General features: G+C 42.5%; 1 protein-coding gene across 12 annotated transcripts in view; it reads right to left on the reverse strand.

The window, feature by feature from the left end:
• The window catches only part of DGKI (diacylglycerol kinase iota), a 533441-nt gene that overhangs the window by 192346 nt on the left and 323850 nt on the right, over positions 1 to 17245 (reverse strand). For all 12 annotated transcript variants that reach the window (XM_082255058.1, XM_082255060.1, XM_082255059.1 and 9 more), the window contains 6 exons: positions 15370 to 15444; positions 9964 to 10059; positions 9755 to 9837; positions 9115 to 9175; positions 7503 to 7616; positions 6103 to 6240 (listed from right to left, as the gene is read on the reverse strand). In XM_082255058.1, the coding sequence (XP_082111184.1) occupies positions 6103 to 6240; positions 7503 to 7616; positions 9115 to 9175; positions 9755 to 9837; positions 9964 to 10059; positions 15370 to 15444 (567 nt within the window). The remainder of the gene's footprint in view (positions 1 to 6102; positions 6241 to 7502; positions 7617 to 9114; positions 9176 to 9754; positions 9838 to 9963; positions 10060 to 15369; positions 15445 to 17245) is intronic.

Raw genomic sequence — 17245 nt, forward strand, 5'->3', positions numbered from 1 at the left:
CCCTGCACCCTACGGGAGTCGGGGAACATGTTCACCAGATTCCTCTTGAGACTGTCCTCAAGGGATTTGATCCTGTGGACTCTATGGGTGGATGGGAAAAGCTCCGAGACTTTACACTTGTACCGGGGGTCAAGTAGGGTGGCCAACCAATAGTGGTTAGTCTCTTTAATGGCCTTGATTCTGGGGTCCTTTCGCAGGCTCTGGAGCATGATGTTTCCCATGCGTCGCAAATTAGCGAAGGCCTGAGAAGCTGACTCCTCGGGGTCACTCATAACGACATTATCTTCAACGGGCTCCTCCTCCTCCCAGCCACGTACTACTCCAAAGTGTCCCGAGGGAGTCAAACTAGGCCTTGCAGATTGCCGCATGTCTTCCTCCTCCTCCTCCTCAAACCCTGCAAAAGTTCCCGCAGAATCGTCCTCCTCCTCCTCTTCCACCCCTGGATCCTGCTCGGGCCTCTGGGAGCTAGGCATAATGGGGTCAGGATTCTCAGGATAAAGGGGGCCTTGAGAGGCAAGGAAGTCCTCCTCTTCCTCCTGCTGCTCTGCCTCCAGTGCCCTGTCCATAATGCCACGCAGAGTGTGCTCCAACAAAAACAGTACCGGTAGGGTGTCACTGATGCATGCGCTGTCCCGGCTGACCATCCTTGTGGCCTCCTCAAATGGCGAGAGGACAGCGCATGCATCCTTAATCAAAAGCCACTGCCGTGGTGAAAAGAAGCCCAGGCGCGCAGAGCCAGTGCTGGTGCCGTACTCGCATAGGTATTCATTGAGGGCCCTCTGCTGCGTGTACAGGCGCTGCAGCATAGCCAAGGTGGAGTTCCAGCGGGTGGGCATGTCACAGATGAGGCGGTGTACCGGCAGGTGAAACTCGCGCTGCACTTCGGCCAAACGTGCAGTGGCACTGTACGACCGCCTGAAGTGACTGCACACCCTTCTTGCCATCCTTAGCACATCCTGCATTCCCGGGTACAAGTTCAAAAACCGCTGTACCACGAGATTCAGGACATGCGCCAGGCATGGCACATGGGTTAACTTTCCCTGACGAAGGGCGGCCAGGAGGTTTGACCCATTATCAGTAACCACCATCCCTGGCTGCAGCTGGCGTGGTGTCAACCACCTCTGGGCCTGTGCCTGCAGAGCCCCAAGAATCTGAGGGGCAGTGTGCTGCCTGTCCCCTAGACACACAAGCTGCAGCACTGCGTGACACCTTTTGGCCTGAGACATAGAATAGCCCTTTGAACGTTTACGTGGTATCTCATCATATTCAAAGGACCATTCTGCAGAGGAGGGCATGGAGGAGGTAGAGGAGGAGGAGCAGGAGGGGGTAGAAGTGATCGATCTACCCGGATCAGCGACACCACCAGCTGTTTGCAGACGTGGGGGCAACACTGGCTGCAGCACCGAGCCCTGGCTACAATCCCTTCCACTGGCAAGCAGTGTCACCCAGTGAGCAGTGACAGAAATGTACCGTCCCTGCCCATGTTTGCTTGACCAAGTGTCAGCCGTCAAGTGTATCTTACGGCTGACTGACTTGGCCAGGGATGACACTACATTGCCTTCCACATGTTGGTATAGGGATGGCAGGGCCTTACGGGAAAAGTAATGCCGACTTGGCACCTGCCACTGTGGAACTGCACATTTTGCGAAGTCACGGAAGGGAGCAGACTCTACCAGGTTAAATGGTAATAGTTGCAGAGCCAGTAGTTTAGCCAAACTACTGTTTAGACGCTGGGCATGTGGGTGGCGGGGAGTATACATTTTTTTTCGTTCCAGCATGTGTGGAATCGAAATTTGGCGTCTAGATGATACAGCTGGTGGTGTGCTGGAGGTAGATGCGACACTGCCTGCTATATCATCATCCCTGCCAGTGGAGGCTGCCAACAGGTGACGAGTGACTATAGCAGGGCCAGGAACAGACTGATGTGCAGGTGGAGCAGGTGGAGCAGATGGAGCATGAGGAGGAGCGCGAGGAGAACTAGGAGGCCGACTGACCAATCTTTGGCCCTTTTGTGGGTTCTTTAAATGCTCCTGCCAACGGGCCGAGTGGTGGGTTGTCAAATGCCTGTTTAGGCAGCTTGTACCCAGGTGGTTGACATTTTTGCCACGTTTTATACCCTTCTTACAAATCTTGCAGATCGCAACTGTTTTATCTGCATGGGATGTCTCAAAAAAGGCCCAGCAAGATGAGGTGTGTATAGTGGCCCGGGAGACAACAGGTGCGGCCTTAGATGGAGTAGGCCGTCTGCTCTCCCCTCTTGCTTGCTCTGCCTCCTCCTCAACCTCAGACCCAACATCTGACTCCATCAAAGACTGAGCATCAGGCCTGGCCTGGGAGACAACAGGTGCGGCCTTAGATGGAGCGGGCCGTCTGCTCTCCCCTCTTGTTTGCTCTGCCTCCTCCTCAACCTCAGACCCAACATCTGATTCTATCAAAGACTGAGCATCAGGCCTGGCCTGGGAGACAACAGGTGCGGCCTTAGATGGAGCGGGCCGTCTGCTCTCCCCTCTTGTTTGCTCTGCCTCCTCCTCAAACTCAGACCCAACATCAGACTCCATAAAGGACTGAGCATCAGGCTGGAGTAGATGGCCGACACTGTGGTCAAACAGCTCAGCTGACTCCTCTGCCATGTCTGAAATTGGGTCTAAGGGAGGACATGAGGTGGACATGGACTCATCTGTATTTGTTCTGACAACTGCAGAAGACTGACCACTTTTCTCTGCCTGGGTCACTGTAGTTGCAGATGATGCCGATGATGAGGGTTTGTTCATATAGTCCACCACCTCCTGTACATACTGTGGACGTATAGCTTGGCCACTGCCGGAGAACAATCCAAATGGTGGCCTGGCTGAGGACTGACCACCACGTCCACCCCTGCCTCTAGACACCCTAGAAGCTGTGCCCCTTTCCGCAGCAGGGCCACGTATGCCTTTTCTTGGTCTACCAGGCATATTTGTCACTGATGCGTTGGCAACTGTGTGCGGTGAAAAACGCACACTGCTATGCGACCCACAGTTGTCGCTGGATACAGCACAGCAGTTGCGGTTCACGCACAGTAGCAAAGCCTTTTGCACAGTGGACCTAACGCTTTGAACAACAGGCGTTAGGTTGTCACTGATGCGTTGGCAACTGTGTGCGGTGAAAAACGCACACTGCTATGCGACCCACAGTTGTCGCTGGATACAGCACAGCAGTTGCGTGTCACGCACAGTTGCAAAGGCTTTTGTACAGTGCACCTAACGCTTTGAACAACAGGCGTTAAGTTGTCACTGATGCGTTGGCAACTGTGTGCGGTGAAAAACGCACACTGCTATGCGACCCACAGTTGTCGCTGGATACAGCACAGCAGTTGCGGTTCACGCACAGTAGCAAAGCCTTTTGCACAGTGGACCTAACGCTTTGAACAACAGGCGTTAGGTTGTCACTGATGCGTTGGCAACTGTGTGCGGTGAAAAACGCACACTGCTATGCGACCCACAGTTGTCGCTGGATACAGCACAGCAGTTGCGGTTCACGCACAGTAGCAAAGCCTTTTGCACAGTGGACCTAACGCTTTGAACAACAGGCGTTAGGTTGTCACTGATGCGTTGGCAACTGTGTGCGGTGAAAAACGCACACTGCTATGCGACCCACAGTTGTCGCTGGATACAGCACAGCAGTTGCGTGTCACGCACAGTTGCAAAGGCTTTTGTACAGTGCACCTAACGCTTTGAACAACAGGCGTTAAGTTGTCACTGATGCGTTGGCAACTGTGTGCGGTGAAAAACGCACACTGCTATGCGACCCACAGTTGTCGCTGGATACAGCACAGCAGTTGCGGTTCACGCACAGTAGCAAAGCCTTTTGCACAGTGGACCTAACGCTTTGAACAACAGGCGTTAGGTTGTCACTGATGCGTTGGCAACTGTGTGCGGTGAAAAACGCACACTGCTATGCGACCCACAGTTGTCGCTGGATACAGCACAGCAGTTGCGTGTCACGCACAGTTGCAAAGGCTTTTGTACAGTGCACCTAACGCTTTGAACAACAGGCGTTAAGTTGTCACTGTATTTTGCTGCCTAGCAAGCACGTATACCTGCTGTGATACAGCAGCACTGTGCCACGTGCTCACTAAACAGAACCCTCACACTTTCCCTACAGAAACTAAATTTTCAAATCTAACTAATGTAGTACAAAGTTCCCTAACTACACTAGATATCCCTTTCCACTAAATAGAAAGCTCCATACAGCAGAAGACTGACACTGTCCCTTAAGTTTTTTTTTTTTTTTTTTTTTTTTTTTTTTTTAACTCTAAGAACCAGCACAATCGCTGTATCTAACTACACTGGCTGTAAGCTAAATACAATTCTGCTATATGGAGCTTTAGAACCACTCGATATGTAGGAAATGTAGTGTAGCAAGCAGGAGTCAGACAGAACTGCTTCAACTCTCTTCAACAGGCTCTGGATAACTGTGCTAGGGGTTAGGCGGGGCCATCTTATATAGTGTGGGGCGTATTCACTCCTGATTGGCCTCTGGTCCCCGTAGTCACTCCAATCACGTTCCTAGGAGACTCCTGCCCCCTCATTGGCTTTTGCAGACGTTTCTGGGCCAATCACGGGCTTTTAAAGCCCAGTTCCTGTCCCAGTGCATTTTGGGCGGTTCTGGTGGCCGAATACCGAACTTTTGCCGCAAAAAGTTCGGTATTCGGCCGAATATCGAACATCCAATGTTCGGGTCGAACCGATGGTCGACCCGAACCGTTCGATCATCCCTACTGTCCAATCCATCAGCAGTCTGTAGACAGAGAACTAAAACTCAAAGAGCTCATTCACAACAGCCCCATTGGTCTGCATTGGGCAGCCTTGCCCAACAAAATCTAAATGCATAGACAAGGAAATTTGCCTTATGTCCTATTGCTTCAGTCCCCATTACAAGTTGGGGGAGATTTACTAAAACTGGTATGTGTACAAAATCCAGTGCAGCTCAATCAGCTTCCATGTTTTTTGTCAAAACCTAATTGAACAAGCTGAAGTTAGAAGCTGATTGGCTACCAAGCACAGCTGCACCAGATTATGAGTGCTCCAGTTTTAGTAAATCTCCCCCACTGGATTTTTGTGTATTGTGTTCCAATGGGCTACAATGCATTGTATTGCACTGTCATGCAGTGAGTTAAATGAAGTGTAAGCTAAATAAAGTTCAGAAAGAGGACATAAAGCAAGCACTGCAATGTGTTTTAACAAAGGATCATAGTATGCAGTGTAATGCATCCCAGGGTCTGCACTATGAGCACCTTAACGCACACTCGCTGGTGCATATGAGCCCTAACATAGAAAATGGTGTGTTGTCTGGCAGGATGTACAGTATAAATCACAAAAGTGGCCAGAAAGAAATACAAATCGTTTGGCAGAGAAGATAATTTACAAATATGTATTTGACAGTTTGCCTGGAGTTTGGCTTCAATGTAACCCAGATTAATTTTAAAATGTGTTGGTCTCTTGTCAAGAGGTATAAACAAGATCACTGCATCATTTTATCATCGTTACACATATATGTATTACAGAAGCAAAACTAAATCTGTTAAAAGTGAAAGAAATATCTCCTTTATTATCCCTATCATTCATTAAGAAATCTACTTCCCTGGATAAAGCCATTTGTGAAAAAAGAAGAGATAACTATTAAAAATGCAATGTAATCAAATACTACAGCATTTGAATGTTTTACTGTTTCTATGCAATGTTTTTTTTTTTTTGCTTGCTTGTTTGTTTTTTGGGGTATTACAGGAATTAGATCACATCCCCATCTAAAACACATTTTGGTGGAGTAGGGAAAGATCGAGAATTCTCCTTTGTCACATAAAGTTGTATATTACATAAAATCTTTGCCCCTTTTTTCAGCAAAAAGCATACATGTATGAGAAGCAAAGGAGAACATCCACTTTCAGCTATACTAGATATCCGTTTAAACAACTAACAAAAAGTGAACAGTTTAACCTAGCAAACAGAACCTTTTATTCCGCTATGGATGTTCAGATTAATGATAAGACATCTTTGATATTTTCTATTTTGAGACTGTAAACCCTTACAACCCCCAGACCCCAGGGCACAGCCTCTGACCTCTGACCTTATGAGTCCCATCATCCAGCTCCTCGTGAAGAAGATCCGGGTTCCTCTCTACATGTAAGTTCCAGCGATCCAGCTGCACTATGGTGCCATCTTCCACATGGCAGAGGATTTTGGAGACAGGTTCATCTGTGTAACCCTGATGAGAAGAAAGAAGAGTGTGAAGGATCGCCAAACTTAAAGCCTTAGATAATGTATACACCAACAGTATAAAAACAGACACATACGTATATTTTTAAAACATTTTTACATCATTAATTTATTCATGCGCTTTCCACTTAACTTGTCGGAGTCTAGGGGAAGCAGGCAAAGCAGGCTATTCCAGATATCATAGCTTAACCTAGACTACAGTTTCTTCTGTCAGATACTAGGGTGTTCTCAGGTCATTTTGGAAATATACCAACGACAACAAAAGCAATTTTTTTTGGATTTTAAAGGTACTCAATGAAGTATCAAGCATGTTACAATTAAGATCAATATTTTATTCAAAACACGTTTAACATGTGTTTTACAAAAAATAGGCTGACATTCACTTAAACCAGCCCCTTTCTGTAAGCACCTCTGCATAACCCCACAACATAATGGGTTCATATTCCCAAGACTGTATAACATAGATATCTTGGTGATGGCAGGGATGGCTTCACATGTATCATAAATACTTCTCCAGGATCCTAGGAGGGTGCTTAATTTAGGTTCTAATAGAGTCAGAGCCAGCCAAAGTGAAAACCTTGTTGGTCAGTTGACTCTTGTGCACATGTGCTGAAGTCATAGAGCCACATGGGACCTCAGAGATACTCCACTGCCTCAATGGTATCTGTCTCTCAATATATCTACTGATGTAAAGGGAGGGATTTCCATATGCTCTCTGTATATAATTGGTTACCAATGTATGGATGCTTTTTACTTCAATCCTCTCTACTAAAAGTATAATCCCAGATATGAATGGGAGATCCCAAATTGTAAAGCTGTGTCCATATCCCTTAATTAGAGGATTGTTCATCTCAGACATCCAAGGTGTGTCTGATCTTTTCCACTGGGATCCAAAATGCTACCTTCAAGCACTCTTCTGGATACTGCTCACACATAATTTTCTGGCTCTAATTGGACACAATGTAAGGAAGCAGCCCCTTCCTCCATCATCCCCTTCAGGTGTGTGAAATGTTACAATTTTTGCAGAAATTTCAGAAAAGCAAAAACTCCTAATTTCACTAAGCCCCATTCCTCATCATTTTTCAATAAGTAAGACTTAAAAATCTCAAGAAGAAACTTAATTTCTGCTGCTTGCACCCACAATCTCATTCTAGCCTGCTAAGGACTAATACTACTACAGGTGACAATTTTTCTTCCAGTATTTTTCTTTTTTTTTTGCTAATTTTCCTCCATGACCACTCACACACTTACCCCTCCCCAGTTAAGGGTTCGAGCAAGGTCATTCCCAGTACCAAGAGGCAAAACAGCAACTGGGGGCTGAGGGTTCAGCTGTAGTTCATCCAAGACAGAAAGGATCCAGCCTACCTGTTATAGAAGAACAATGATCAGGTCTATGTACATGTCAGACATATCACAATGGACTTTTTGTCCACTCCTTCAATGATGAAAGTTCGGAAAACAAGCATAGGAGTGGCTTCGATTGTATGTTGCCAAATATTCTGATTAAAATAATCATAAAGCCCCGTGAGTGTAAGAAAGGTAAGGATAGAGAACATTGGGGGAGATTTACTAAAACTGGAGCATTTAGAATCTGGTGCTGCTATGCATGATATCCAATCAGCTTTTAAACCCAAGTTGACATTGGTCCGATTTGACATGTGAAATCTGAGCCAATTGTCGGCAATGGCACCGTCCGAATCGGTGCGACGCCGACTTTGCAGCGCCGCACCAATTCCCAAAATAAGTTTCTGCACTACTTTTGGTGACTTCAGGTGGCGATTTCAATAGACAAGTAAGTAAAATACGTGTTCAAACACTAAAGGTCCCCATTCCACTTCACGCTGATGGCTCCTGATCTTAAAGTGGAACTGGTCCCTTTTGCAGGTATATCATTAAAATAAGTGCCTATACTTTTTACAATCCAGTAAAACATTTTCTCACCCTGCTCTGCACATGCTCAGTTTGTGGCACTGTGTCAAAAATCAGAACCACTAGAGACCGATCTACTTATAGCCTAAAGATTTAAAGCTGCTCACGGGCTCTCGGCTTCAAATAATGGAAGCCTCTGGCAAGAAGAAACAGAATTTACAGCACAAACTAATTTGGTAGCATAATGATTAATGTGGGATGCATGTTCCTTGCTAAAGAACATAATTTTTTTATCAATTTGTTATGGGTAAAGTTCTGCTTTTCTGCTTTAAAGTGGAACTTCACTCTAACAATCAACATTAATTAGTTTTAATCCTCATGCTGCTAACATTAGTAAATGAACTGGAAAGTATATTATATTTACTTGTTTTAAACTTTTTTTTTATTTTTTCAGGTACTTCCTGGTTTCTTGCCTAGGCAAATGATGTCATACATTCCAGGAGTCTTCAGAAGGGGAGAAGAGGAGAGATTTTTTTTTCAGGTAAGCACACGCTCCTGCATGCATGCCTGAACTAAGGGCACATGGATTTAAGGAAGAAAATGCTACATGAATCATTTGCCCTTACTCAAGATGGCATGGCGACATGGATGGATAGGGGAGTTTGCTTTGAATATTAAAAATCAATAAAATCTTTTTTTTGGTTTGTGGTGATCAGATGCAGTGAAGATCCAATTTAAATAATGGTTGGCTGCTTGCAGCTGAGTAAACTGTTGTCTAATTGCTGTCATATGGAGAATTGTTTTCACAGGGAATCATGCTGAAGGATGTTCATATACAGAGGGATATGTATATAAAGAGGAATATATATAAAGATATATATAAAGATTGATCATCTCTGAATATTCTTGGGCCTATAGTAGCCATCTCTGCTCATGCCTGTGGGTGCAGTATTACAGTAAAATCTATGAACTGCTACAGATATTGAATACTTACCGTCCCATCACCACCACAGGCAAGAATACGTAGATTTGGCACTTTTCTATACAATTCCAGCCTGAATCACGAAAAAAAAAAAATATATATATTTTTTTGTATTTCAAATGATAAAACAGGTTAAAATAAATTGTCATATAAAATGCCTAGAGATTTAGGCAACATCTGTAATGTGCTAGCTCATAGTGAAGAAAGCATTGTATGTTCCAGACTCCTCGCAGTATCTCTAGCTCATGCTAGGGGTGGGAGAGGATGAGCATAATAAAGCCAATTACCTGGTTGATAAGGGCTAAGGACACCACAAGCCAGCATACAGTATGTGCCTACCGTTATGCTCCACATACTTGATTTTTCAATAGCCAACATTGTTTTCATAACTGTATTTTTCTTTTCAGTTTTTTATTTTTAAATTACATATAGACTCTTTTTTTACATACTGTTTGATTAATATTAATGTATATATAGGTTTTTAATATTGTGTATTATTTTATGTACCATTCAAAGAATGCAAAATTAAAATGTTTTTTACAATGAAAATAAAGTCTTAATTTTATTCTTACAAATGATAAGTTAAAGAAATGATAAAGACCTGCTCATCACAAGTTTACAATAACATATGATGGAGTTAAAAGGTACTCACGCTTCTCTTGGCCCCTCCTGGGAGAGGTCAAAGACTTGCCGTGGATTTAAATACCACATGAACATCTGCAGCACTTTTGTACCCTAGAGAAGCATACAACGATAGTACAGCCAGCGAGTTAGGGAACCAAGGACAGAAATCAAATTAATAGTAATGTTATCTAGTAAATAATGAAATAGTTAAATGCATTTTATATGAGCCATCTTTACCTGGTTTCCTCCACTTTTTGGGTTAACGAAGACCAGCAACGGTTTCATGAGGGGTGAAGAGATGGGTTTTATAACAAAGGCCCGGCCTTTAATATCCTGCATAGAAGAGGGGAGAGTTTAGCCCAGCTTGTATGAGGTTTAATAAGACAGAAACATCTAGATGTGTAAACCCTCACCTTGTAAAACAACCCATTCATCATAAAATAGAAATGAAAGGTAAAACATTTGTGTATAGATATATAAAAAAAATGATAACTGCTTTTTTTCCCTTTTTATAAGTGATCACATTCTCTCTGTTCTTAGCTGAATAAGAGCTGGGGGAGGAGAAACAGCAGCACACTGATCAACTTAGTAAATGGCTGTGCAGGGGGTGTGTCAGGACAAGTCTGATCACTGGAGGAGAGCAGGCTGAGTTCCCAGCATAGCTAGAGAACTGACCACGGTGTGTTCTCCTGCTAAAGTGGCGTACACACTAGTAGAAAATCTGCCGAAAATTCCCGTCCGAGGTAAAATCGTACGATTTTCGGCTAGTGTGTACACAACTTTCAGCAGCCGATGCCGACATTTTCAACGAAAAAAAACGAAGGGACAAACACCAAAATTTCCCCAAAAGTCCCCAGACGACCAATTTTCGTTTAACGCGTATGCAGTACGTCCGTGAAAAATCGGATACGAAAGACGGCGCATGATCTGAAGTTCCTGACGACCCGGAAGTCTAGGAACAAATGTCCCAAAAAAAAAAAAAAAAATAATAAATCGGAAGAGCGTGTACGGGCCTTTAGTCTGGTGAGTTTTTAATAGGAAAGCAAAGGAACTGGCAGGAACACCAAGGATTTCATACAAAATAAGCAAGATAAATAGAACAGGACACTTTTTCATACAAGTACATAGTACAGCAGGCACATCAGGAATTTAAAATGCTGAATTTACATATTCTTTAATTTTCACTGGATACAGATTTTAACAGGCAGGTGACAAGTTTTAATACACTCCAGGAAGTGTAAATAGGAGGGCAATCTCCAGGTGGTTCAAGGAAAATATCTCCAGTGTTACAAGTAAAAGCTGAAAGAAATGGTGAAGTTGTAGTACTGTATAGCTATTAAATTACAGGGTCAGTTTACCTAAATGGTTTTCGTATAAAAGTGTTTCTTATTTCCTACTGAGGACCATGGCAGTCAGATCTCTGTGTCTGAGATTCCAGGTCAGGAGGGAGCTGGATGTTCTCTTTTGGGTTTTTATTTTGTTCATCAAGAAGAAAAATCCTAGCATGACCGTTCACACCAAAGAATTCACAGTGTGCAGAAACAAAATCAGTAGAAACGATCGGGAAAGTTCATGTGGAAATCACTGAGAGATATAACTTTTTGGTGGACCAGAGTTGCTCTCCATTCTCTTCAATAACTAACTAGCTGGTAAGGCACTCTATTGCTGTCTGAGTCCCTGTTGAAGAGATACACCTCCTCAATTGGCTCTGGTGACCATTTTCACTGAGACAGAAAGTAAGGGGAAATCCAAATATTCTGAGTTGTCTTCATAGCAAGGTGAGAAGAAAAATTCTCTAATGAGGGCCTACTGCAACTCTCCAAGATTGTAATTCTGTCCACTTTGGAGGGATGTCCTCTCATTTCCTGTTGTATCTCCAAGACAGTAAGTGAAGGGAAATCTCCCCAGTTGGGCACATAACTTGAAGTAAAAAAACTTCATATACGAGGGGCATTCAAGTCGAACCGGGACTTTTAATTTTACAGGTATAATAAGGGATGGCTGCGTTGTGGTACTACATGCAGGAGTAAGTGGCAAGTGTGTCCTTTTTTTTTTCTTTTTTGTCTTTGAAACAGTAACTTTTATTGAAAGTTATACACATCAGGAGATACATAAAAGTGTACAGTCTGCTGATTGACAGTAAAGTGTCAGAAACATATTTGGGATTTTTCATCCCTTTTTAATCCCATTTGTGCAAGATATAGCACTGTATATAGTAAAGGAGAGTATTGATTTGGATCTTTAATTGGTGGAACAGATAGTCACACATCAAAAGAACATTAAGAACTTTATTCCCGTTACTACATGAATAATGAAACTCAGAGTCAAAACCCCAGGCTATCTGCATGTTTCTGGAGCCTGAAGCCATCTATCCCATATTTTGTGAAATTTGAAAGGGCAACCTCTATGCATGCTTATATATGAACCTTTTGTGTGGTAAGGTATTATTTATTTATTTCAGCCAAGTGGTGAGCTCAGGAGGTTGTTCTCACATCCATTGCCTGGCAATAAGTTTTCTGGCTGTTATGGCACTTTTCCACTGCAAGTACCGGCTCGGCTCTACTCTGCCCTGCTTGGCCCTGTTTGCTTTTCTAAAGTTAAGTGGGTGAGATAACAACGGGGTGGGTGGGATTCTCTGACCAATCAGTGGCTAGTAGTGACTGCATGCAAAGGATTGTGGGATATGGTACCGGTTATGGTACCTGTTGGAACCACAATCGAGGTGGTATTGTTTTTGAGAGCCGTACCGTTCGGTTCCATGCAGTGGAAAAGCGCCGCTGTACCGTACCGTACCGTACCGAACCGTTCCTACACTATACCATGCGGTACCAGCAGTGGAAAAGCACAAAAGCGAGCCGAACCGTTCGGTTCCATGCAGTGAAAAAGCGCCATTATAGTGTGTGCATGGAACAGCCCCACCACATGCTCACTACTACCAAAAGAATCTTTCCACGCTGAAGCTTTCTAGGCATTAGTTAAACACCGGGATACATTTATAAATGTAGCAGGATAGTATTTTGAAAAATAAATCCATGGCCCAATATTAAAAGACAATTCACGCTCCTTAGATATAATGCTAAACTTGGAAAACAAAGATGTGGGATGAGTGACTACCAATAAAGTGCTATGTGAAAATTCTACTGAAAGTGCTATTTTTTCTTTTATTATATAATCTCAAAAGTTCCAGTTTGACATAAACGCGCCTCATAAAAATAAAAAAAAACTTTGGTTTTGGGTAGGGTTAAAGTGCTTGTTACCAATAAAAGGGGGGGGGGGGTGGGTGATGAATATCAGTGATTTTAACTCCTTTAATGGATAAATTATTACGGATCGCTATTGCTAGAGGTTCTAAGGCTAAAATAAAGAGGATAGGGGATAAAGGGCAACCTTGTCTCCAAGGATCCAAGTATTGTGAAGGGTGTAGATGAAAAACCTGCGTATTTGATTGAAGCAATGGGATTAGCATATATGGCATTTATCCAGGTTAGAAAGCTATCTCCAAATCCACCTTTACAAAGCACAAAAAATAACTATGGCCAAGATAAGGAATCAAATGCTTTGCGTATGTCAAGTGATAGAAACATAGAGTCAAGAGATCTAGTTTTTGTAAGATGAATCAATTGTAGAGGTCTACGAATGTTGTCACTGACTTGTTTCTTTGGCACAAAGCCTACTTGGTCTTTGTGGATAAGTTCACCCAAGAGGACATTATTGCTTTTGGCCTATATTTTGGCCAAAATTTTGATGTCATTATTTAAAACTGAAATAGGGTTGTAATTAGACCAAGAGTGTAAATCTTGATGGGTTTTGGGGAGTATAACAATTAAAGCTTTTTTTTAGTTTCTGGGGAGAAAGTATGACCTTGGCGCAGGTAATTGAAGGAGGATAGAAGAGGGGGTGCAATGACGTCTGAAAATTTCTTATAAAATAATGATGTTTATCCATTAGGGCCAGGTCTCTTATTAGATTTATAGTTGATGTGATTTCTTGTAATGTAATCTCCGAATCAAGAGTTTTTTTATATTTTAAAGGAAGAACAGGTAAATTACCTTGTCGAAAGAATTGTTCATCAGAGTCAATAGAAAATTCAGATGTATTTTTATAGAGTTGAGAAAGGTGTGAGTGAAATTCTTTGATGATAGGGTCATTAGTGACTTTGTTTTTAGAAGTAAGAAGAGAAATAGAGTGAGATTTCTTTTGTAAACAATGAAGATGTTTTGCAAGCATAGTGTTGGATATTTTACTCTGGGCATAAAACGTTGATTAGTCCATCTAAGTTGTTTTTCAATCTCATCAATAATGCAGAAGTTTAATTCAGTTTTAATTTTATGAAGTTTGGTGTGATTTTGTTTTTAAGGGATTCAATTTATGTAAGTTAGTTATGTGTTCGAGTTTTTGTTCTAACTCAATTTTGTGTTGTTCCCTCAATTTTTTCCAGGTAGAAGAAATTTGTATAATGTGTCCCCTTAATACAGATTTGTAGGCTTCCCAAAGGACAAGTGTGACGAGACAGAGTCTTTGGTTAGGGGAAAAGTATTCAGAAGCAATGGATTTAAGTTGGTTCAGAAATGTAGGGATGGATAAAAGAGAATCATTTAATGACAAGTAGGGGACGTAGGGGTAAGTATGAAGAGAGTTATAATAAATAATCGTAGGTTTGTGGTCAGACCATGTTAAAGATAAAATTTTAGCCTTAGATACAGAAGAAAAAAAAGAGCCAGGATCCGAATATGATCTATGCGTGTATAAAGATTATGAGAGCTAGAAAAAATATGTATAATCTCTACGAGTGCTGTTTAATAAACATTAAGCATCAACATAGCAAGCATTGGAGAAGAGTTCTCAAAAGCGAATGGTAATGTGGTTAGGAAATTGATTATGAGATTTAGAAAAATCCAATAAGGGATTAATTACTAAATTGGTGTCTCCACATAAAAATAAAGGGCCTTTAGAATGGGCAGAGATCAAATGCAGGATATGTGTAAAGAAGGGTCAAGTCAACCTAAATCTAAATCTGCTATTGTACTGTATCTAACACTACCCAATGCCTAGACTGAGAATGCTGCTGCCCAATGGTGTCTCTTTTTGCTTCTCCATCCAGAGTAGACACCAGAAAAAAGGAAGAGTGATACTGAGTAGATAAAAATAAAGGAGAAAAAAAAAAAAACTAATGCAATTTACCACATTTCAGGATTGGTTTAGGCAGCATGAAAATGAAACCTCTCCTCTCTTGAGCTTTAGGAATGCTACATTACTGTTTAAACTGAAAATTTAGTTTGAATCAGCTGAATACGTTGTGTAACAGATCTCTGCAGAGAAACCTACTATCACATAGAGACAGAGCAACCTTCTCTGCAGCATGTTGGCAGGGAACAGGCTTTTCTATTCAGACTGTGGCTGCTTTCCAAAACAAACTTGCACACCTTGTTTTGATGCACCTGAAATACCATTAGCTGATTTAAACGAAAAGTTTAGTTGGGCTTTACCTTACTTGGTAGGCAAATGGGAACTAATACAGCATTATAAGGTTTATATTTTCTATGCATTGCAACGTAAAACAAATAATTGAAATGTAAAAATGTGATATAACCTTAATTGTAAGTCTAAAGAAATGTACGTATTTATTTATTCATTTATTTTTACCTCAAAGCCTTTTTTGCTGGCTTTCCTCTTAAACGACGTCCTTTTCTTCCGCCTACTAGAGTTTTTTGAGTTGACCTGTAAAATTAGAGGTGAAACATGTAAATTATACAATTAACCTGAGATTATTGTTGTATTCTTACCTCTGTCCTGTTATGTACAGTGCCACTTTTTCAACTGTGCATATATACTGTAAAAGGTGTATAGACACATACCTAGTCAGAGGCACAGTGTGATTCTAATTAGATGCAAGGACCTTGGCTGACATACTGTGTTGTGCTTTGCAGTTCTTCAATAATTGAAGAGACATTGGTAGCACAAGACTACCCAGCAAAAGTGTAAAAGGGTCTTTAAGTGCACCTGTAAATACTCACTCAATGGCTATAAAGGCTATGAGTGGCTTTCAGCTCCTGTGGCTTTTTTAGGATTGGGTTGTTACCCCTAAGACCAACCAAACCTAACAAGGAGGCCTCATTATATGCTGCACAAAAGTCTGTTTCCTTGGTGCTTCTAATTTCCTCACAGTCACACCAGTGGAAAAAATGTTAAGCTGAACATAATGCCCTGCTGGCATGCTTTGCCCAGTGCATGCACAATGCATGCCAGCTGACTTTACAACTCCTCTAAATATGAAACTTTCAAATCTCTTAAAGGAAAATTAAAAAAATATATATATTTTTTTTAACTTCTCTTATTCTTACTTGTCACAGCACCACGATTATTGGTATAGTACAGGTGTTTTAATATAAGGAATAAGGCCCCATTAACACTTGCAATTTGCGCCACTAACAATTAGATAGGGGAGACCCAGTGGGGGTTCCAAGTGATAAACTGTGGGCAGCAATGCCATCTTAAGAGTTTTAAAGGGCACTAGGCAATGCAGTGCACTGGGCCCAGCCTACACAATCACCTGCGAGAATAGAAATGCAAATTATCATTAAGGCAATATTTATTGGTACAGCAGTGCCAGGCTAATGACAGCTTCCAAGTTCAGCAGCTGGGTCCAGTGAACACACAAATGGACGTGAGTCAGGCTCGACTGACCTGTGTGTGCCTGTTCCCATGGAGGCGGACAGGCATTCCTGAAGTTGTGGGCTGTCCCTCAATGGGTCAAGTGGCCTGACAGCAGCGCAAGGCCGACAGGCGCTTGCCACCTGCTAAGTTCGTCGGGAGGATGCACACGGGGATCGGGACTAACGCTTGGCTGGGGCTGGGTGGCTGTGCAGGTGGGCCCCCCCTGGGCAAGTGGGGCCCCCGGGCAACTGCCCAGCATGCCCATTCGGTAAGATGGCCCTGGTGGGCAGAAGCCCCCTGAAAGCAATGGGAGGCTAATAGCTCCTGCAGCTATTCGCAGCTGCTTGCATGTGATCACTCGAGCAGCGACTACCTGGGAATGATCACCCCTGGATGCAAACGGTCTCCGTCCAGGGCCAATCATTTGTAGGTAGTCACTTCTTTGACCATTAAAGCTGTGGGAGCTATCATACTCCCATTGCTTTTAATGGCGCTTTTGCCAGCAGCTAATCGCTAGGATTCCCTGCTGGGTCTCCCAAATCAAATCCCTAACAGCTCCATTAGCAAGTAAGAATGGGACCTAGGAGGGCATTTTAAAAAACTGATGCAAAGGAAAAACAAGGCTGTTGCAGATTAAATAATCCTGTTGTCCTAAATCTGCAAGTTTTATTGGTTGCTTTCCGGAAGTTTTTGTAAATCAGATTATGCTTACACAAAGTTTATACCAAAAAATTACAATGTTACTAAACCGATTGACGAAGGAAAATATACGAAGACATAAATTCTTCTTATTGGGCTTCAGAGCTCACTAGTTTTATTTTGCAAGCATGTAAGTTACAGCGTAATAATATCGGTTCTGTGTCAG

Source organism: Pelophylax lessonae, assembly GCF_965119305.1.
Source record: "Pelophylax lessonae genome assembly, chromosome: 4".
NCBI classification, from domain to species: Eukaryota; Metazoa; Chordata; class Amphibia; order Anura; family Ranidae; genus Pelophylax; species Pelophylax lessonae.